General features: G+C 45.8%; 1 protein-coding gene across 5 annotated transcripts in view; it reads left to right on the top strand.

Annotated features, from left to right (window-relative positions):
* Positions 1-17249, top strand: part of KIF13B (kinesin family member 13B) — a 124740-nt gene extending 107491 nt beyond the window's left edge. For all 5 annotated transcript variants that reach the window (XM_035563545.1, XM_035563547.2, XM_035563550.2 and 2 more), the window contains 3 exons: positions 7480-7542; positions 9113-10136; positions 12568-17249. In XM_035563545.1, coding sequence (XP_035419438.1) covers positions 7480-7542; positions 9113-10136; positions 12568-12860 — 1380 coding nt within the window. In that variant the 3' untranslated portion in view covers positions 12861-17249. The remainder of the gene's footprint in view (positions 1-7479; positions 7543-9112; positions 10137-12567) is intronic.
* Positions 17250-22262: the final 5013 nt, after the last annotated feature.

The following is a 22262-nucleotide window of genomic DNA, read 5'->3' as shown; positions in this document are numbered from 1 at the left end:
TTTTGGGATATCTCCAGAGAAGGAGACTCCACAGCCTCTCTGGGCAGCCTGTGCCAGTGCTCTGTCACCCTCACAGTAAAGAAGGGTTTTCTCATACCCATCAGGAACCTTCTGGGCTTCAGTTTGTGCCCCTTGCCTCTTGTCCTGTCACTGGGCACCACCGAAAAGAGCCTGGCCCCATCCTCTTGACACCCTCCTTTCAGATATTTGTACACAACGATAAGGTCATCATTAATGCATGTTTGTATTAGAGAGCAACCTAAAGTTTTCCATGACCACGGGATCAGTGTAATGAAATGAAATCTTGACATTACTTGGTGCTTTTAGTTTTTTAATAGAACAAGTCAGATGCGTTACAAATACAGTGGTTCTCAGTGGTTCGAGAGATTTATAGTTATTCTTCCCAGCTCTATCAGTTATCAAACTGGGCTTCTGCACTCCTGTTAGCAATCACACTGCACAGAAGAGAGCAGAAATTGAAGGAACTGCTACAGAATTCGCTTCCTCTGCTCAGCACAAAAAATAAGTAAGTGCTGTTATAGTGGGACTGGCTTTAACATCATAAATATCATGTCTCATAATCTTTCTTGCTGTTCCCTTATAATGGCCTGAGGATGCTAATGTGGTCATAGGCATTAAAAACTGGCCAGAATTTCAGTGGTGGCAGTGATGAATGGCTGCGTGCTGGGTGGATGATGGAGCTGCTATGGGGTCAGTGTTTGGCAATCAGCTCTCACACCTTATCGCTAACCTGTCGGAGTAAGGCAGCGAGCTCGTAGTTCTTGCATAATTGTATGAAACTGCACGGCAGAGAGAACACAAAAATGGGATTTTTGCATCTCAGAAAACACAAACCAGTACATCTTAGTTCTGTGGAAGGATAAGGCTTTGATGCAGAGTGTCAGGGGACGTAATTGAGTGTGCAGGGTGAGGGTTGGCAGTAAACTACAAAAAGCATAAGGGGGAGGTGAAGCCGAAAAGATATTTTGACTGCAATTGCAAAAGAGCCTGGCCACTTAACAGGGAATTGCTGGATTTCTGTTACAGTAAACAGCAAATTTAGAGAAGTAGTTTCAAGAACAGAAACGACTAAAGAAATGCCTCACAGAGAAAACAGAAAGATCTAAATCACCCGTACCTGGCTAAATGCAAGTGAGTAGATAAGTAATAGCAGGTTATTGAACAAAAATACCAAATGTTTAATAGCAAATATACCAAAAAGCTAAGTGAATCCATGTAAATGAAACAGAATTTCCAAAGTTCTTGTCCATCTCACTTTTCAGTGCATATCTGTTCCAGTACTAGAGGGTACTGAGTTATCTAACGTCATTAAAAATATGCTGGTGAACCATCTTGAGCTAGATGGCTGCTGCTGTTATTAAACCTCCGATTCATTACAGGTCAATTATCAGGGCACATGTCTGCAGAAAGCAATGGCTTTGTTGTGCTGCATCTTGTAAGCAAGGTCTTGCGGCTGGGCTGGTTTTAGTGCTTTTGAGCATCATTTCCAAGGGAGCGGTACTTAACCTTTTTCTGGAAGTTTATAAGAGAAGTTGAGTTCATCGTGACCGAACAGCTCTCCGAGTGGATGTTATCAAATCTCAGATCCCATGCAAGTAAACAGGAGATGGACTTCTCCTCACTTGTTCTGAAAACACCCTTTTTTTCCCAATTTATTTCAATCACACGCTGTCGCTGAGGCTGTCACCAGTCTTAAAGTAAGCACTATCCTAACGAGCTGGTCTTTCCCAGTGCTGTTTTTGTTTGTAGCCCGTTGTTGCCTGAGTTTCTGAAAACGCAGAGCCATTCCAGTCAAGGTGGTGGCAGCTAACAAAATTGCTGTCTTTGACCTTCTGATGCAAGTTTAGTAACTAATCTGGAGAATAATGAACCGCAATTAATGAAATCTGCTCTCGTATTCAAGTGTGTTTCTCAGACAGCACATAAAATAATTGAAAGAACTTCCTGCTCTCTAATTAGTTAGATTGAATTAATTTGGCATAATAGGATTCTTTATGTAACTAGCAGAACGGCTTCCGATGAAGCTGTTTATGTACCTAAAAGATGGGTTTCTGATGAAGCTGTTTATATACTTTTAAGTTAGAAAATACTTATTTTATCAGTTATCTGCTGCCTTTCAATTAATTGCCAGTACTCTGTAAATAAAATAAAAAAATAAACCTTCTGGATTACTGCAATTGCTTTTTATTTTCCTAGTTTATTCTTTGAAAGGCTTGGTACCATAGTGTACAAGATTTAAAGCCTTACCAACCCATAGTGCTGATCAGGAAAAGTTTAAAACACTTGCTTAAAATATGCAGGTGGATGGGAATCAGAGTTTCATCTATCTATGCTTAATTATATTATGTGCGCGCTCTTGAAGCTTGTCTTTTTTATTAACATGCTGAGGCTTTCATAGTGTGCACCAAGCAGAATTACTGCTCTTGACCTTATGACCCTGTTGATCTCCAGGAACTGCCCGTATAATTTCATTTTAGGGCATCATTGGGTGCTGGCATTAAAAATGTACATATTTGTATTTCAGTTTCTGGCTTTTGACATTGCTGTGGCTCATACTTGTGACCAATGTGCATTTCAGAAGTGCATTTTGGTCACCTTCATAGTCAAGAACCTTGCTGGATGGTCAAATATCTTCGTTAGCACATGGCTTAAATGAGAGATCTTGAGTCACAGCTGTCTTAAAATGCACACTTGTCTTTGAATTTCCATGTGCTAATGTAATTCATGTTTGTTTTATGGTATAGAAATGCAGACGTGACACAAGAATGCAGCCCTCTGTTTGTTCTCTTTCACCTTCCAATGCAGTTATAGTAATTAATCTAAAAATATATAAAAATTAAAATTAAAAATATAAAAGTAAGGGCAGCTAATGAAAAGCTATCTGAACAGACAAAAACCTTTTCTGGAAGTGCATTAAAAAATAGCGGCGGTTTCATGGCTGTGCGTGGTGCGTAGTTAGTATAATTGCTCGAATTTACATTCCTTAATCAAATGTAAATAATGTGGCCTCAGAGAACCCTTTTAAAATCTAGAAGGCTTTTTTTCACTGTTTCAAATAAAGAATCATTTGGATGCTATAATCAGCATAGCTCAATAGATCCTTGGTGGCCGTCCGGGCTCATGTGTGGCTGGATCTTGTGGCTGAGTTGTTAGTGTTTTGATTTCTTTCTAAGTTCCGTTTTCTCTATCATGCTCTTAAAAATAGTTTTTAATGAGTACAGGAAGCTAGCCTTTTCAACTTCTTAGTGAAAACCTCTGAAACTTCAATATGAACTAACTTGAAAATGGTTCTGAATTGCCCTTTTCATCTTTCTGCCTGGACCTAGAATGAGATAACTAAGAAATAGTGTATGTATACATTTTCCACAAAGTATATTAGAAAAGCAGAATGCAAACGTATTATTACCAGCTGCAATCTTCCATGTTTAGAAGGTAAAATAAGAAGGTTGGGTTAATATTTAAATATACAGTGTCTTTAGGGAGCAAACAAACAAACAAACAAAAAGAGAACAACAACAAAAACAACTAAACACAACTTGTGCTGGATTTCAGCTCTCCTTGTGGTGTCCAGGTTTATATTTGAATGACCAGTGACTTTAAATTATTTTAAAATGAAGGGCAGGGAGGAATATTTGTGTTTTTGGGGGGTTCTTTCTAAAATGGACTGTTTGGCTTTGTGCTGAGGGATTCAGAATTCTTCCTGCATTGCTGTGTGCCTTGTGAAAGCATTTTAACCCAAGCGCTCAAAACTGAATTAAATCCACATTTAATGAAGCAACTGCTATGCCCTGCTGGAGAAGTTTCCAATAGCTTCTTTTAAATGGTGATGTGAACATAATACTGTCAGGCTGACAGTCCTTGAGCTCAGTCATTCCTGTCTGCGGATGGCAAAGCACAGACAACGGCAGTGGAAGTTTGCTGATAATGTCCTTACAGGACTGCTGTAACCTTGGCTGGACCATTTCTGGAGCTTGGAGGATAATTCTTGGACACACGGGCCCACTCCGTTAACTACCACTGAACTTCCTGCACGTTGTGTATTAACGCTGAAGGATTTTCATCTGGTGACATCAAGGCAAAAGGCTTTGTACTGAATTCATCAGGCACCATCATAGAATCACTTACAAAATGTTTAATGGCAGCGAAATACCAAATGTATTTTTCTGAGTCCATTGAAGAGGTTGCCATTATATACATGTACTATATGATATGGAAAAAAACTTAAATTGGGGTTAAATTTGCTGCCTCTGCTAAATGGGGTGAGATACACATTTACTTTTCGCATTCAAGCCCACCAACACACTGGATTGATCTTCAGATTTCTCTAATCACTCCTAATAATGTGGCTTTTGTTCACTGAAAGCATGTTCAAACTGACCTCGAATCTGACCAGCAAATGCTGTGCAAGCACGCCCTTAGAAATCCTTATGAACTCACCACGCAGAGTAGCAGCTCTTAGGAAAAAAAGACAATTTTTGTTCTACAAGGGTTCAGAGACGCTTTAAAGTGGATTGCTTTCATGTTCTCTCTTACTCCGTATTTTGTCAGCTTGGTTGAAGAAACTGTGCCAAAAATTATCAGTGTAAAAGGGTCATGTGTTGCCATTGGGTAAATATGTCTGCTTTAGCAGTCAATATCTGCACACGTTTAATGACAAAACTTGGCTCTCGATTCAGAAATATTTTTCATCCAGTAAATGTCTTCACAGAGAGTCAAACACATTGTTTTAAATATCCCCCCTCAAGTAACTTCACTACATTTTACGACCAAGATTTGTTTTAGTACCTTTGCTACCCCAATGGGGGTGTTTCTGCCCATCTGTTTCTTGTCGACACCAAAGTTGGGCAAGTGCCACTTCTCATAATTGCTTTTTTCTCCATGTTTTTCTAAACATTGCCTGGCAAAGTTATTGTAGGAGTTTGGAGATTTGTCATCCTTTCACGAGGAGAGCATCGTCTTCGCAATTGATGAGGAATGATTAAAGTGTAACGGTTTTATTTAGATTTTAGATTTCATGGATTTACATGCTGCAAGACTGAAGGGTTTTGAGAGAGGAAAAAAAAAGCAAACAAAAACAATTTCTTCTGTTTATTTGTTTACAAAGGAGGAAAGGATACCAAAGGAACTGAGAAATATCATTAAATATTTTTTATTATTCTAATTCTGAGTGCTTGTCTTTCATAATAATGCTTTACCTTGGAGTGCTTCCTGGAGGTGGCATGTATACGGGGAGAAAATGGGGCAAAAAGATCGATTTCATTTATGGTGCCACTGTAAGAGCTTTTGTTCCTGGTACGATGTCTGCCGTGGAAGAAGCTGTTGCCCCTCACACACAGTGTGGAAGCAACAGGGACGGTGGTTTTTCTTCACACATCCTTTCTGAGATGCCCAAATGCAGCGTTTTGTGTTGGACCACGGAGATACTGAACTGGGTTTCTCTGGATTTGAGGGCCTTGGCTACTTGCTGAGGTTCAGATCCACCTCAGCAAAAGGTTTGAAGTGCTGTGTAAGTGCCTGCCTAGGGATTAGCCCTAATGCCTTGTGCCTGCTGATTTTTCTTTCATTAAAAAGGGACATTTAACGGCTTGACTTCACACTTCTTTCCAAGATGGGCCAACCCATGGTTCAAAGACAGCTGAAGAGGAGAGAATAAGTGTGCTGCCAAGTACTCCGGGCACTTTGACACTGATAAGCCTCTGTTACACCTAAAATGTGCTGTGTTTACTTAGAAGAAAGTTAATCCCTCTCCTCTCTGGTCTACATTAAAGCGAAGCATTTGACTGTTAAGACAATGAGGTTCTCCTTGCACGTCCACGTCCATGTTAGTACTTGGGGCAGGTCACAGCACTCATTGAACCTCCTTGCTCGAAGATATCTCCGAACTCAGACACAAGTCAACATCACAGCCATTTTCAGGTTAATACCGTTGGCTTAGATTGCCGCTTTATTCCAAAGGAAGCTGAAATTTTGGAACACGAGGTGTGTGACTCAAAAACCACTGGACAACGGCCGTAAAGCTGTGCTTCTGTCAGGCTTCATTGGTTTGTCCTGGTTCTGGACACCCCCTGCTCCCAGCCCATGTCACAGCGAAGATCTCAAAATGTGAAGATCACAGTGAAGATGTCAAAATGCTGATACCTCGGGCACCCCAAAGAGAGCCAGCTTGCTCTGTCCCCCACTTCAGCGGTCTGCTTGCAATTAGCAGGTGTAAAGACGAGCAACCCCCCTCCTGCTTTCTTTCAGTGAGCTGAAGCTTTAATGTCTACAAAAAAAAAAAAAAAAGATTTTGATCCGCTGCGAAGCTGTTGGGTTTTTGTCTGCCTTTTGTCTTCAGTTTTACTTTGAACAACCGCATTTTTATTTAATGCCTAGCGATCTCTGCATAAATAATAGCCGTTTTTTTCCCCCGTGTTTCTCTCTTTTTGGGAGAGGACTGGTCATATTCCTGCTTTACTTAGAAAGGATGCAAGAGAAGCGTAGCTTTCTCTTCAGCTGGTAAATTTTGGTTCTTTAACCAGGTTATTGAGTTCTGGAAATAGCAGCCTGGAGATCAGCACGGCCTGCAGAAGAGTTCTCAAGTCCCTAAGAGAGAAGAAGAAAAAACCAGACTGCTCCCAAATTGTATAATACATTGCCCTTACAGAGCTCTTTCCCTGAAAGCATGAACTTGAGGTTGCAGTACGTTACTTACCACTGCTAAAGAGAGCTGCTTCTGTTTTTTTCTCTCTTCTCCGTGCTTCCTTCTCAGAAGGTCCCTTTCCCCAAACACAATTTGTTGTTACTGTCAGAGGAGACGGCTTCAAGTGATTATTTCATATCTTCAAAAAACAAAAACAAAACAAAAAAACTGAATACAGAGCAAGTGAGGAATGTTTGCTGTCAAAGGCTTCATGTCAAACCCCAAGCTATAAAAGAGAAGGTCCTGTGGAAACTCAGAAGTGGTCCTGACAAAGGACCAATATATGATCATTAGCAAAGGGCACGTGTAGATGTCACTCTGATGGTGTCCTGTTTGAAAGCAGGATGCCCAGATCTTCCTTCTTGCTGCTTCTTCAGGTTAAACAATGCTAAAATCTTAACTGAATTAAGATACAGGAGATGGAGAAAGAGTTTTGGAGAGGGACTGAAGGTGAGGATTTCGCTAGCCAGACTAGCGTGACCTCAGACTTCTTTGTCATTTGGTTGCTCAGTGGTGTCTTCCACCACCTCACAAAAGAAAATTTGTATGCTATGAATTTGTACTTGTAGCTGCTTTTCTGTCAAAATTCAGGGACGCCTCTGTTGCCTTGGTTGATGTTTTTACTTGCCCCTTCAGAGGATGTCAGCAGAATGCATTAGGATAGCGATGCTCCGTCCTTTTTGTCAATTCCAAAATTTCAAATATCAGTCTTAATGTTTACCAGCTTGACGGTATTTAACCCTTTAAGTGAACAATGCTCTGTTTTTTCATTCCTGCAGTCTGTCCCACGAATTATGGTTCAGTCTGCCAGTATTGATGCCAGTGCTACGAAGATAAAACAGGTAAGCACGCCCTGGGATGTTAAGAAACAGCTTTCATGTTTGCATCACTGCAAACCAGAGGCAGTAAAAGCTGCTGCTGGGATAGTTACTTAAAACCTGTTGCACTTTTAGTGTTGCTTCACTGTCAGATGATTAAATGCTTGTATTTTGCTGTGTTTTCTTAGGTCCTTTGTATATTGTTGTGTTTTCTTAGGTCCTGCTAAAGTCCTCCCTTACGTTGCTGGTTGCATTTCTATATCTGAAAGCCTGGCTAATCACATGATTGCATTTGCAGTTAGCTAGCTGAAATTTAGCTGTTGTGGTGCTTTAAAAGACAAATTGCTAGGCTCTGATGCTTTCTATAAACAGAACGAGTCTGTTATTCCGAGTGCTGAGCTTTATTCTTGATTTTACGTTTCAAGCCAATTCATGATATCGGCGTGAAAAAAGGCTCTTGCTAAGCTGGATGGAAAATAGACCTTATGATCTCCCACAGTTCAGCAGAACTTCAGTCTTATGAATAGCAAATCAGCTTTCTCCCACTGCTTTTATTGTCTTAGCAAAATGCGTGTTATCTGAACGCTCACAAGGGAAAGCCCGAAGCAAGACCAGAGCTCCAGAGCCCACATGTGCAGCACCCACCCCATAGAAAAGCTAAAAATGTTTTTAATCTGCTGCATCATTTCAAACAACTTATCTATATTATATTTCACTTAGCAATTGCAAGCTAGCCTTTGGTTCTGAAACTTGTAATTCAATCAAATCCCTCTTTCTTCAAACGCCACTTAACCTCCCAGTGGAAGGAATTCAGAACGAGGTGAAAACCCCATTGTTTGGGACACTTTACCACTAAATGGGAAGAACGCAAAATTTTGAACAGTCAACAAAAATGTACACTCGAGAGTTAACAGGGAGGATATGCACAAATCTGCCTTCCTCCAACCACTTTTTTTTTCTCTGTATTAGCAGCCTCTTCCCTCCCCCCCAAAGAGATTTAGAGACATCCTAATCTTTTAGAGTACATGTGCTGGCAAAAGATATTGATCTATCAGATTTAGTAAACTTTACAGCCAAGAAATACATCACTAAAATGGGCTGTTAATCTCACGAGGTGCAGTTAATTTCATACTCTGAGAGTGTGTGGTGCTGGCATCCCTGAGGTGGGAATGGCATTTGGAAACGGGGACGTAAGTGACAGTTTAGTTGGAAAGGGGATGATTTATCAGTCCTGAAAGTTAAGCCAAATAACGGAGAGAGACTTATGGATCGTGGCCGTTTTCACATTCCTTATAAATCCTGCTATTCAAACAGCAAATGACCATTCCTGTAATATAAATAATTTTTCAGTAAATATTGGGGAGCGTATTTCTTTTGGTTGACACTTTTCTTATTAATGGAAGAAATAAGCTGACAATCCTCCCAGGTTTGTAAAGCTGACTTGAGATCAACTTGCATCTTCTGGAGATTGCAGCTATGGAGGGATTTAGATTTGCTGGAGGCCTTAGTACATCCCTGAGGCCTTATATCTGTCCTTTTAGCCCAGATATTTCGGATCTCAGAGCTCCACGGTCACTATCCTCTTCTGTTTCAGATCAGCCAGGAGGAGGTAGGGAAACGGCCCCTCGAAGCTGCAGTACAGACGTCGGAGGCAGGAAAGAGTCCCGAAAAGACAACCAAAGTGCCTTTGCAGCAGCCCATGGGAGATGCCCAGGCCCAGGACTCCCAGGAAGGGCCTCCAAGCCCTCTGAGTGAAGCCTCCAGCGGGTATTTCTCTCACAGCGTTTCAACAGCCACCCTCTCGGAAGCCCTCGCAGCTGGAAGCGATGCCATGGTTCAGCCAGGGGGACAAATTCCTACCTTGAGTGACTTCCCAGCTCCTGCTGCGGCTCAGGCCTCATCTTCTGACGTGCCAGGGCACTTGGACAGCTCTACAGAAAGCCGCCTCGGCAGTAAGAGAGAGATTCAGCCTGTCTCCGGCCTTCAAAGCGCTCACACGAGACCAATAGACAGCCCTGAAGTGAATGGCAATGAGGCTTTGAAATCCAAATTGTGTGCATCTCCTGTGACTCAGAGTGAGCAGGCAAGTGATGCCCTTGTAGGCAGCGATGCAAAAAGCGCCTTTCCTACCTCCTCTCCAAAGAAGGAGCTATCCAAACAGTCAGTGGAGTCAGCAGGACAAGCTCTGAGGAAAAAGGAAACAGCTTCTGGGGCTTCTGAACTGGGCTTTCCCAAATCCCAAATCCATCCCGACCAACCGTCCCAGCCCGCTGTTGCAGCCTCCCCCTTCAAAATCCAGAAAGTCAAGACATCAGAGCTCAAGTCCTTTACGAGCATGCTGGGGACGGATCCCCCATGTCCTCTAAACCCAGAAGAGCAGCAAGAAGGAGAAAAGAGCGCATTGGCCGCCCGCGGGCTGAACCGTAACGGATCGGAGACGGCGGAAGAAAAACTGGAAGTGATTTCCGACTCCGAGGACGCCAATGAAATTCCCGAGTGGCTGAAAGAGGGAGAATATGTCACAGTCGGTGCAAACAAGACAGGCATCGTTAGATACATTGGGCCCACAGACTTTCAGGAGGGAACATGGGTTGGTGTGGAACTGGACTTACCCTCAGGTAAAATATCCTCTAGGTTGGGTGCAAAGTAGTGTTCATTTTAATGCTGCTTTTTTCTAAAAGGGTTTCATTGGCCATTATTGGGTAGTCCGAGAAGGGAAATAAAACAGGTCCCTCTCTGCTGTAATCTTTTTACAATCTGCCCTTGTAATCCTAGTCTCCCTGCCCTCTGGGTTGTGTCCGTTCCCAGTTACTTCACTAGCCTCTTGCAACAGAGGGAGAAAGCTCAGCTGCTTTTATAACACGGCTCGTTAATCTGCATTTTGCAGTATTTGTGTCCTAAGGGCCTTCTTCTGGGCTTCTGCTCTGAGGATAAGGGCATCCAAGGCACAGCAGGAGCTGTGGGACTCAGATGAGCAAAGGAATTTAGGCTAAACAAGATGTCAAGTCTCCTAACAAGTTACTTAGTCTCCCACAAGCTCTTTTAAAATAAGCAGTGAAATTACTAAAGATATATATATATAAGCAAGTATGAAATAATTGTATGTTGACCGCCAGGAAATACAGGTGATTTAAGGTTTCTTTCAGCTTTTAATTTGTCATTCTTGACTAACTCTTACCTGTAGAGCTGTAGGCTTCCCAGAATTGATGTGATACTTCATTTTTAGGAGCTAGGTGCCATCCCTGGGGAGGTTTGCTCACATGTGCCATCGTAGCGTGGTGCAGAAAAGCAGTGGTTTCAGCACAAGCACTTTAAAGCAAAGGAGATGAGAGAGCAGGCGGTGACGGCTGGCATTTCTTCTCTGCTGGAGCCCCAGGCTTCACAACTCCTTTCCTCGGCAGGTTCACGCCAGCTTTCGTGGTGCTTATTTTCTCCTTTACCCGAGAGCAGGCAGGATGGGGGAAGCCAGGACGTGCTGGTGGCAAACTCAGGAGGCGAGCAGGAGATGCCACTGCCTCTGAAAGCAAGAGGGTTTGGTTTACCAAGGGCACTTAAAGCTCCTGATTTCAATTCTTTTAACCAAGCTGTAAAACTCCGGGCTCTGTTTGGTGAATCAGCACCTCCCTAGGAGGTGCCCACACTCATCTCTGCTGCACAGAGATGTTCACCAAGACAAATGGTGTGTCGGGGACCCAGAAGTCCCGTTTAAGTGAGCAGTTATGGTGTGCACATGGCGTGCTCATAAAAGGTAAACTAGGCTGTTTTTTTAGCAGCTGGTTACTGAAAACCACCTGGGGTTTGCCACCCCAGAAAGCAAACGGTAGCCCTAATCCCTCTGAAAGTTGCAGTCCCAATTCTCAGTCCTGAATTATCTTAAAAACAGATGTATTTGTAGACTCCCATTTTCAAAAGTCACCTTCTCTCCCTGTCTGGCTCCTCTGGCTCGCACTGCTAGGGCTGTTGAGCTGGTTGCACACCCCCGGTAAGCCTCCATGGAAGATGTCTGATGGCTACGAGATTTGGGGTTGGCCGAGGACTCAACCGCTGATGTTACTGGATATTTTACCCAAGGATTGGGTCCCTGACTTAGAACCGTAGAATATCCCGAGTTGGAAGGGACCCATGAGGATCATCGAGGGGAGGCAGAAGTCCAACCCTGTCCTCATGAGGATGGATCGGACCCGGAGCTGTGGCGGTGGCAGAGAGGAAACGTAAAACAAAGCGGGTGACCTTTTGGTGATGAAGAGCTATTGTACCTCGTGGTGTTGCCTTTGCAGACAGAAGCGGTCCCAGGACGGTGTTTGTGAGGCTTTTAAATGCTTTGCAGGGAGAGATTAAAAAGGTAACGGCATCAGCATAAAGAGATCACGCTTTTCTGTTTTGTGGAGGTTTTATGGCACGGAAGCTGCTCTTTTAATTGGCTTTTTCCTTTCTTCCATACACTTTGCTTGTGACAAACTAATGCGTGTATTCCTTTTTTTCTTTTTTTTTTCTGTATTTCAACACTTTTCCTGAAATGAAGGATTCCCCAGAACAGCGAGCGGGGAGGAAGCATCAGGAGCATCCCATTTGGGTGCCCTGTCCCCATGCAGTGCCAGGGGCTGCCCGAACCACCCAGCCTTCTGTATAACAGTTTCGAGCCTCCCATCATCACGGTAGCTTTTACTTTCAACCAAGCCCTTCTTCCCTGCAGCATGGCAGCACATCTTTCAGCACAAGGTGCTGTGGTGGCTCCTTGGTTCAGTTTTTCAGCCACATCCCTGCTTTCGTGACACCCAGCGTGCCGCTGCGTGCGGGTGCCACCCATCCGCCTCTCCAGATATCCACACCACCCTTAGCCATGAAACAAAAACCTAGTCTGACAAAATCTGTATTTACTCTAACTTTGTGGCGTTACACTTTTTTCTGTCATCTTTATTTATTCATTCGAGGTTTAGGTGTTTTGTAGTCGTGGCTCAATGGCAGCGCAGTTGGATCGCATCCCTGCTGCCGTGCCGGGACCCTGAGCACGCCCGCTTTGTGTCACCTTCCTTCCTCTTCTTGCCCCAGGTAAGAACGACGGCTCCATCGGCGGAAAGCAGTACTTCAGATGCAACCCGGGCTACGGATTGCTCGTGAAACCGGGCAGAGTGAAGAAGGCCACGGGACCGGCCAGGAGACGGAGCACGGGGCTGAGGGTGCAGGGAGGAGCGGCCGCCGAGAACAGGAGGAGCGGCAACTTCTCCGGCTCGGCTTCCAACCTGGCGTCGCTCACAGCCCTGGCTAAATCGGAAGGAGGAGCCCCGCTTCGCCTGGAGAAGAGCCAGAAAAACGCCGAGAACAGGAAATCCTGGGCAAACTGAGACAGCCCCCCCACACCGCAGCCGCCTGCACCGCAGCCCGGGGAGATCTGACGGCTTCAGAAAGCTGAAGCATCCCTGCGAACTCCTGGTTTGTGGCAAACACTAATGAAGGGTCTTCTTTTATTCTGCTTGGGGTGATTGACATGTTAATTCTTTGCCTTGTCACAGTGCTGGATCTACACCCAGAGTTTCGTGATGCTTGGGTGTACGCCTGATGGCAGGCAGCGAAAGCTGGCGGCGGTGGGTGGCTGGAAGCTCGGCTCTCCTCCACCTTTCGGGAAGGGAAGAGACGTGAATTGTTCAAATTACAGCTTGACTTTCTAGTAGCTACAAAATACTACCCACGTGCTAGTGCTTCTCAAAGTGCGACTGGCAATTCTAAAGAAAAGTCCCCAAAATAACTCATTTTTTTTAAATAATTTTATAAGAGCTGTGTCTGTCTCGCACAATACATAATGAAAGGGCAAGGTAACGATTCTGGACAGGCAGAGAAGGGAACGTAAAACTTTATTTGCTTATGAAGAACCCCCAAACCCCTTTGTTAAAAAGTTAGGTGAGCCAGGACCAGGACCTGCTATGATTACTGTCCTGCTGCCCTTCCCTCCTCCTGGGGCAGGCAGCACAACCCAATTTATTGCTGCTGTGTTGGAAACGAGATGAGTCCCGTGGCCCGCTCTGCAATATTTCTGATCCCTTCTTTTTGCAGAAGAGGGGAGTTGGGCGAATTTGCTCTCTGTGATCTACTCAATGTGCTCACCAGGCCAGGATCCTCTCTCCCCCTGTCCTTTGGGCCAGGAGGGTTTTTGCAGGGACCAGCACCGCAGCGCTGCCCCGTTCCCAACCCGACCCCGCGCTGCTGCTGGGGCTGCGCCTCCTGCCCGCTGCTGGAGGTGGGAGCACCCTGCCCAGCCTATTTTTAACCCAGTTTTGCAAAAAAGGATTCTGGTAACGGGATGAAACCAGCCTATTTATTTGTATTTATTGTTTTAAAATGAGAAATGTTTGCGCTTTACAATCGCCCGCCGCCTGACGTTGCACGAGGAGCTCCGCCAGCCCCCCGCCAGCATCGCTCCCACGAAGCAGCACACACGAAAACCAACCCGGTGGAAGAGCTGCAGGGTCTTCCCCCAGACCAGTCTTTTTGAAAGTGGGAGGTTTGGCCTGGCTTTCCTAACGGTTGACTTTTATTTTTGGTACCCCTCGCTAGTTTTTAACATCCGCGAATTCCATGTGGCTGTACGCGTGCGTGTATACGAGCGCACATACCGACGTACATGCACTCATTTTTCTAACAAACCAAGGAAGACCACAGGCTTTTGTGCTCTGAGCTGTTTATATCTCGTTTAAATAATCACGGGGGATTGGACAGCTTGAGCAATAGGCGTTTTATCTACATGGGGAGTATTTAGGATGCCGAATTCATGATTAAACTTCAAGATGTATCTAGTCTCTGTCCGTGTTGCACGCGGGTATCTAAGTGCCTTAGCCATCTGGTTCAGAGGTCCAAGGGAGAGATACATTGTCATCAAAGGAGATCGGGATGCTTAGTGAAGGAGATAATTATGCTGATTTACTGTAATTAATATCATTTATGCAGAAGGAATAAAATTAAAATAGAAACTAATCTGTAGCTGAAATAAGCGGGATGGGTTACAATGCAGCAGGCGTAGTGCTGCCAGGGACTCGTGTATCCTTTCGGCTTTATGTAACTAGCTTCAGCGTCTCCTAAATTTTCATAGAGAAATCTTAATATATAATGTACAGACCGGCTTTTAAAGGCATTTTTAGTGTACAGTTTTGTTCTCCTTTTCCTTTGCACGAAGCTCCTGTCCTTTCAAGCCCAGACGATGGGAGAAATTTAGTAGTAAGGAATTCAGATGCTAAAAACCTCGGGTTTTTTTTTTAAGATTGTAACTGTTTTTATAGACATGATCCATGCAAGGAGACAACATTTTGGGGTGTGATGAGTCTTGCTGATGAAAGACCACCCACTAATTAACACGACGCCTCTTATACTGCCTTGTGTGTTTTCTAAACCCCATCTTTAAGGTTTTTCTACTTGCACTTTGTTCTGACGTGCTACCGAATGTTAGCTAACGTGAAGCAGCCCCCTAACCGACGGGTTTTTATTGTCTCAGCATTTCATTTACTGGATTTAGGGATATCTTTGAAACTTGGTGTCTGCGAGGTGGCCCCTTTGGAGGGGATAGGAGGGAAGAACCTGTCCAAGTCCTCCTGAACCCTCTTCAGGACTGATTTATCAAAGGTGCAGCAGTGAAAGGGTGAAGCAGCAGCAGCTGGGCTAACAGTTCGCTGTGGATTCTACCCGCTATAAATTCCTCCGGCTGTATTTAACTACACTTTTGACTCTATAAGGACTTATTTAAATGTTTGCACATCTGGGGCATGTGCTTGGAGGCTGCAGCCAACTGATACGGGGTGGATTTCCTCTTCCACCCGCCCTCAGTCGCGTTACAAAACTGTGCTGTATGTTTGCAGAGGGGCACGGAGCCTGGTCTGAACAACACTTGCTTGCTGCCTCCTCTAGGGGAAATGGTCCTGGAAGCAAACATCCTAAATACGGCTTTGGGCTTTCACCGTCTTGTTTGACTTTTGAAACTAAGCCTCTCCTCAAATCCTACCTGCCCCCCCAAAAAATGCACCTATCCCAACCAAACCACGGCACAAGCTCCCCAAAGCCAAACAAATCAGATTTGGCCATGAGGACGCTCTTGGAGGACTTCTCTGGCTCCCTCCTGCCCCCTCCAACTTTCCCAGCCACCTGAGGTTTCTTCTCAAGATGCTTCCCTCTGTTTGGGCACAGTGAGTGCACATCCCTCTGCTCAAAGCTAACTGTTATTCTGCACCAGCTAACCAGAAAGCATCAGTTTAAACCATGATGAAGGTAAATTTATTATTTTTTTTTTAAATTGATAACTAGCAATAGAAACACTCTACCCTCAGCATAAAGGAGGAGGTGCTCTTAACTGGAACAGCCCAGCCAAGAGGCTGGCGCATTAATAGCTATGCATATTTTTTCCAAGATTTTTCATGCACTTTATACAGGGAAGAATAATATTTAATGCAGGAAGTGTAATTTGTAGCAAGTGTCTCATCTCCTGTGTCTGCTTGGCTGTGTCAGCTTGCTTTCTGTATCTGTGAACTGTGGTCGAGTCTCGGTTTCTGGGGGTAGAAAATCAAGTTGGTGGGGTGAAAATGTGGCGGTCCACCCGTGTCAGCAGCTCGGTACCCCCGCACCCCTGCACGTGGAGCAGGATTTGGCCGTGCAGGGTCGTTTGCTCCAAGTCAGCCGAGAGGATGCTTTTTTTGTGGGGCGTTTTTTTGGGGTTTTCTAAGCCAAGCCAAGACTTTTTACTGTGCTATGCTCAACACTCTTGCGGTGTTCTGATCTTTTTGGCCAAAATAATATCTTTTCGGCTCAGGGGCCTTGGCTCTTTGCTGTTTAATGATGTAGTTTAGCTGAGGAAAACTAGGAGAAACAAGTCCCACCTGGGAGTATCGCCCACGTCCTTAAAAAAAAGAGCTGTGCAGGGGCTCAGACCTCCCCACTGTGCTGCTGCCTGGACGCAGCTGCCCAGCCCCAGGCTGGGAGTCTCAGCACCTCCTTGCTCTGCTATGAACCAAGAGCCTCCAGCTCGTTGTGCCTGGTGGTCTCGAAAACTGATCCGAAGCGAGCTTGGGCGATGCACAGACCTGTTCACACTGTACCGGAGCTGCCGAAGAGTCTCTTTTCTATATCGATGCTTGTGTTGTCCTCCCGCTGGCACTGCCAGCTCTTTGCACAAGAAGTTCAGTTTTCGCAGTGCCTTATCCCCGGGTCAGCAACTAGTGCAGCGAGGAGGTTGATTCGCACTGACCTCGAGTCTCTGTAGCTTCTAGGGAATGAAGATCGTGGTAGGTAAATGTGCAGACTGGTCACACTACAAAACCCTCTTGAGCTGGGGTGACAAATAAGTGTCTTGTTCCTGTATTTCCTTTATCCATCCCTGCTTTCCCTGATGCAGGAGCCGCGCTCCCTGCTTTGCCCCAGGGCACCCCAAAAGTGCCCCATATGTGCCTCTTGCAGCCCCTGCACGTTTTGCTTTTTCACCCCCACTCATGCCCACCGTGTCTTGGGAGCCTCTTCCAGCTCGTCTTTCTTTCTGTTGATTTTTTTGTAAATGTAGTGGGTCTGTATATAAGGAGTGGATATTTACACTGTGGTATCACGTGTTGATTGGTGTACTTTAAATGAGCTAAAATCCAAAGATACTTTGTAATGAGCTGTAAAGTTTTTAATTATTTCTGTACAATACTAAATTACTGTAATATTGTATTATACACGCGATGCAGCCTGCAGTACCTAAATAAACTCCTTTAGAGCCTGTATGTCTCTGCTTTATTGATCCAGCTCGCATCACCAAAACTTTCAGATGCATTTCCCAGCAGTACGACAGGAGTGCCGTTCCTTGAGGGTGCTGTGGTCTGTCACCAATTCAAATGAGGCTGTTTCCCCCTGTTTCCTGTAGTCTTTCTTGCAACTTAGGGATCTTACCATAGACAAGCACAAAGCCACGGCATTGCTTCCCCTTCATCCTGCCTCCTCTATGGGGCCTGGAGAAATACCCCCTTACCTACAAGTATTCAGGTGTGGGAGCCCTCATCACAGCCTAATGGCCAAGGAGGAAAGCTGTAAGACTTCCCTGTCCTCATGCTGACTAAAAGCAGGTGTTGTGCTCCCTCCCCAGGGCACTGCAGCCCATTCAAGGGGCTGTTGATGCTGCTCCTGCCCTTCCTTGGTCACAGCAGGGATTTCTTTTCCCTCTGCTCCTTCCATTCCCCAATAGGTTGCAAAAGTCCACTGCTTGCAGCCTCCCAAAACTGGGGGAAAAAAAGCGCACAACAACAAAAAAACTCTTCCCATTGCTCAAGAGGTCTGAGTGCTGGTGCTGCTGGAGGCTTCTGCCTTCAGGCTGGGGCAAGTTCTGGGGCTTTGGGCAGGTGTTCCCTCCAGGTGCTCATTGTCGCTAATTAACATAATGGCAGTGAATCAACGCATTGAAAACAACCCCACTGCTGTGGCCTGCTTCGAATCTTGTGTCACAGAACAGAGCTAGGGCCCACCTTGTGGTGCTCTGGGGTGGGGGTAACCTGGGGCTTTGCTGTGGGTTCAGGGGATTATTCACAGCCCACCCCAGGGGCTGCCCCATGTCCCTGGGCTCAGGGAGCTCTCCAAGGAGCAGCCCCCGGCCCCTCTCGGGGCAGCCCGTGCCAGGGCTCCGGCACCCGCCCAGCCCAGCAGTGCTGCCTGAGGGGCAGGGGGAGCCGCCGGGGCTCCGGGCTGGGCCCGGGGCCTCTGGGCCTGGCCCTGGGCACCGCTGAGCAGAGCCCGGCTCTGGCCTCTCCGCACCTCCCTGCGGGTACTGACGGCCATGGGGGAGCTCCCCCGGAGCCTCCTCTGCTCCAGGCCCAGCAGCCCCAGCTCTCGCAGCCTCTCCTCACAGCACGGGGGCTCTGGGCCTGGCAGCACCCTGGGGGCCCTCCATTGGACTCTCTCCAGTATGTCCATGCCCCTCTTGTAATGGGGGGGCCAGAACTGGACCCAGCACTCCAGTGCTGAGCAGAGGGGCAGGATCCTTTCTCATGCCCTCCAAGGCAGGGCCCACATGGAGGCAGAGCACTTGGTACACGGGCCGTGGGGAAACTCTACGCTTGCCAAACCTGCCTCCCAAAAGGCCTGATGGCTGTGAGAAACCCAGTGCACCCAACCAGAATTTTAGACTGCCAAGAAATCCTTGAAACTCACTTCCTAGGTCACTTTTTTTTTAAAAAAATAACTTTATCAACATTTTTTTTTCCTCCCAAATAGAGCTTCATGTTGAAAACAGCTAGCAGCATTGTTTTTGCTTCTGTTTTTATTGTGTGTGTGTGTGTTTTTTAAAGCAACAAACGTCGTGTTGATTCCCCAAATCCATGCTGAAAGTCATTTAGCAAAGGATATTTTTATCAGTGTCTTGCAATCAGTGCACAGATATACGGCTTTTTTTTTTTTTAAGCTGATCTCCTTTAATGTTTTACCTTCTGAAAAAAAAAATAAAAAAACCTTTTGCTGAAACACAGGAGCCTTTTGAAGTGCCGTCACTTTGTTGGAGGCTCGCTCTTCCCGGAAGGGGGGTGTAGCACCTTCCCGCACCACAACCGCACGCTGCTTTGTGTTCTCCAGCCAAAGCTGCTTTTAAAAGGCACCAATCAAAACAAGCAAGGAAGAAGAAAAAAAACAACACACACATACACACTTCTTTCCCCTTCCTTCCTTCAAATTAATACTACTTTCACTGTCCTCGTTTATCTCATCCAACACAGCCCAGCTGCCAGCTGATTTATGTGCCCATGGGGCTCCAACCCAGAGCCCTGTTTCTTGGTGTGGGAGCCTCCATCCTGAGCAAAGCACCAAAATCACCCTCCAGGCCTGGCTGCACTCACCAATTTTAACCGGTTACAGAACCCAGAAAGCCTTTCAGTGAACAAATCGACGATGCTGAGCACAACCGGGCCAGGAGGGAAGGGCGGCCAAAGCGTCCTCTTGCCTTTGTGGCTTTTCTAAATGCGACTTGTGCTCATTACCTCATCGTTTTGGTTTTATTACCCAGGACTGCTGACCTCCAGCAACTCCTTGGGCACCTCCTGGCCAAGGCCAGTCTGGATGGGGCTTTGGGTAACCCGGTTTGGAGTCCCTGGAGGTGTCCCTACCCACGGCAGGGGGTTGGAACTGGATGGGCTTTCGGGTCGCTTTCAACCCAAGCCAATCTGTGATTCTGTGACTCTAAGAGCCTGCCGGAGTAGGGATGGGATTAGAACAGGTTCTTGGGCAGTGCTGTGAAGACAAACGGCTGCTTCCTGCAGGCCATGGTGGCCCCATGGCTGCCTGCCCCAGCCCAGCCTTGCCCCAGGCTCGGGAGAAGTCTCACAGGGACAGGGACAGGGGCACAGCCGCCCAGCACTGCACAACACCGAAGCACCACTGTAGCATCCAGCCCCTGCACCCCCCAAAGACATCCTTACAAAGATGCGTCTTTCTCAAACAAGCTCATTTATCCATAGTTTGAAAGGTAAAAACACGTTTTTTGTCTTGATCGCGTCCAAGGCCTCTCCGGGGCCTTCACACCAGACAGCTTCGTACACAAAGGACTATAAGAGAAATCCATCTTTGTTGAGTTATACATTTTTATTTTCTAATAGGTACAATACTAAAATAAACACAAATTAAAAAAAAGTTTTATTAAAACAAAACTGTACAAAAAAGCAGTTATACTACATTTTAATTACAGAACAGTCTACTGTCCAAAAGGCACTAATCCAGAATAGGAGATACAATGATACAGGACTCATTTTAACTATTTTAATCAATACAATAGAGCACTTGTTTCTCTGTCCATTCACATATAGAAACAAGGACTTTTGCTACAGTCATTACACACTGTTATAAATATGAGCCCTACATGTAAAGATGCAGTATCGCTCTCCCTGGGCCAGAATTCAGCTCAAACAAGGCTAGAAATTAAAAAATAACTAAAAAAAAAAAAAAAGGAGAGAGCAAAGGACACAAGGGAAGTAGTTGATACTTCATACTTTCGCAGTACCTGCTGCCTACGGAAGATGTGACAAGTATTAACCTCACCTTCGTTTTGTAGCTGGGAACTGAAGCACACAGAAAGGACCGGTTTGCCTCCAGGGTTTGCAGCAAGTCTGTGGCAGAACTGAAAGGTGAGCTTACAGCACCTGATTCCCAAGGCTTTGCATTTTTTTCCCGCTATAACCTGTTTTATCCAGGCCTCCTATGACCCTCTCTTCCCCTGGACAGGTCTCCAAACAATAATGCATAAGGAACAATCCCCAAGTGCACGGTGGGAGAAAAACGAGGACTTTTCTCCTTGCAGCAAAACGCGGAGCAGACCCACTCAGCACCTTGCAGATAAAGGCAGTGATTCAGAAAAGATTTTAGCAAATTCTTCTTAAAAATCAGTACCTTTACCGCAAGGGGATCGAGCCATGAGAAAATGGACCTTGTTTACTGCAAGTGCTCTTCCAGCAACGCACCCAACTGTTGCAAAGCCACCGGAGACGCGTGGCTCGTGTGCAGCTCCTGCTGGGGATGGAAGGGTGCATTGGAAGTGGCACAGGGGAAGTGACAGCACTGGCTTGCCAACTTGCCCTCCTGAAAGCAAAAATACGCTTTGGCAGAGCGCAGACAGCTGTGGGGAATGCGAGGTCCCCAGAGCTCCTCGCTCCATCTTCCTCCGTGGTGGTGTTACCTGAGATGCGCTCCCCTGTGATGTTCACTGCTGCTTCCTGGCCTTTTCTTGTCCACTACTAGGATCCGCTCGTCCTCCCTCCCAGTCTGTGCTACTGCTTTCTTTTCCCCCTGAAATATCAGGCTGAGGAGCAGTAGCAAAGATACTACAGACCGTGGATGGCGTGGAGAGCGTGGTTGGAGAACACGCGTGTGCAAAGCAAGCAGCCAGCGCCGAAGATCTGACGTTACCGCTAGGAGCAGCGACACAACGTGCCCACCTAAAGCCAATGAATAAATACCATGCTCTCGGCTGAACAAGCAGCCCCGGTTAAGATAAAGGCCAAGGCACGTCTGCAGGGTCGTGATGAGGATGAGGAGCATTGCCCAACGCTTTCGAGGTGGACGAGGTTTAACACGCAGGCGGGAGAGGGATACTGCACCTTTCGAACAGTGTCATACACATAAGACAAAGACAGGCATCTGGATGTTAACAAAAATAAGTAACAAAGAAATATGATTAAACAAAATCTCTTCTCACATCATCCTATACTACATCCTCCTTCTGCTTAGCAGAAAATTGTACGTACACAAAAATACAAATACACAATTTTGTAGAACAGTCTGATTTTAATATATTTATATATATTTATATTTATATGAGTGGCAGGTTAGTTCATTATATAGAGCTTTTTGCACTTTTGGCTCATATGCAACAAGGCTTTATAAATTCAGCTTTAGCTTTCATTCAGGTTTTATAGCTTCTTGAACATTTGTTTTCACATTTAAAGCAGCATCCAATTTGCAAGAGGAGTTGGTGGTGGCTACAGCAAGGATCAGGTCACGAGGTTACTTGGGGGCGAGGGGGGAATATACATTCCAGTGTGTGTGTGCGCGCTAGTGCTAATGGAAAAAAAGAAGAACAGACTGTGACCGTATGACTCCAGGATACCATGTTTACCTCTTGAGGTAGGCAGAACACCTACAGCAGATGAGACACAGGTGCGGTTTTCATCGGGGCACGCGGCGCGAGGAACGGACACGCGGGTGGAAGATGCCGACAGAGGGACGCACGGAGACCTAAGAACCTGCTGGCGAGTTGTGCTGACCAG

The sequence above is a fragment of the Cygnus atratus genome, chromosome 3 (genome assembly GCF_013377495.2).
Source record: "Cygnus atratus isolate AKBS03 ecotype Queensland, Australia chromosome 3, CAtr_DNAZoo_HiC_assembly, whole genome shotgun sequence".
Lineage (NCBI taxonomy): Eukaryota > Metazoa > Chordata > Aves > Anseriformes > Anatidae > Cygnus > Cygnus atratus.
Note: the sequence above shows the minus strand (reverse complement) of the source record. Positions and strands in the feature narration are given on the sequence as shown.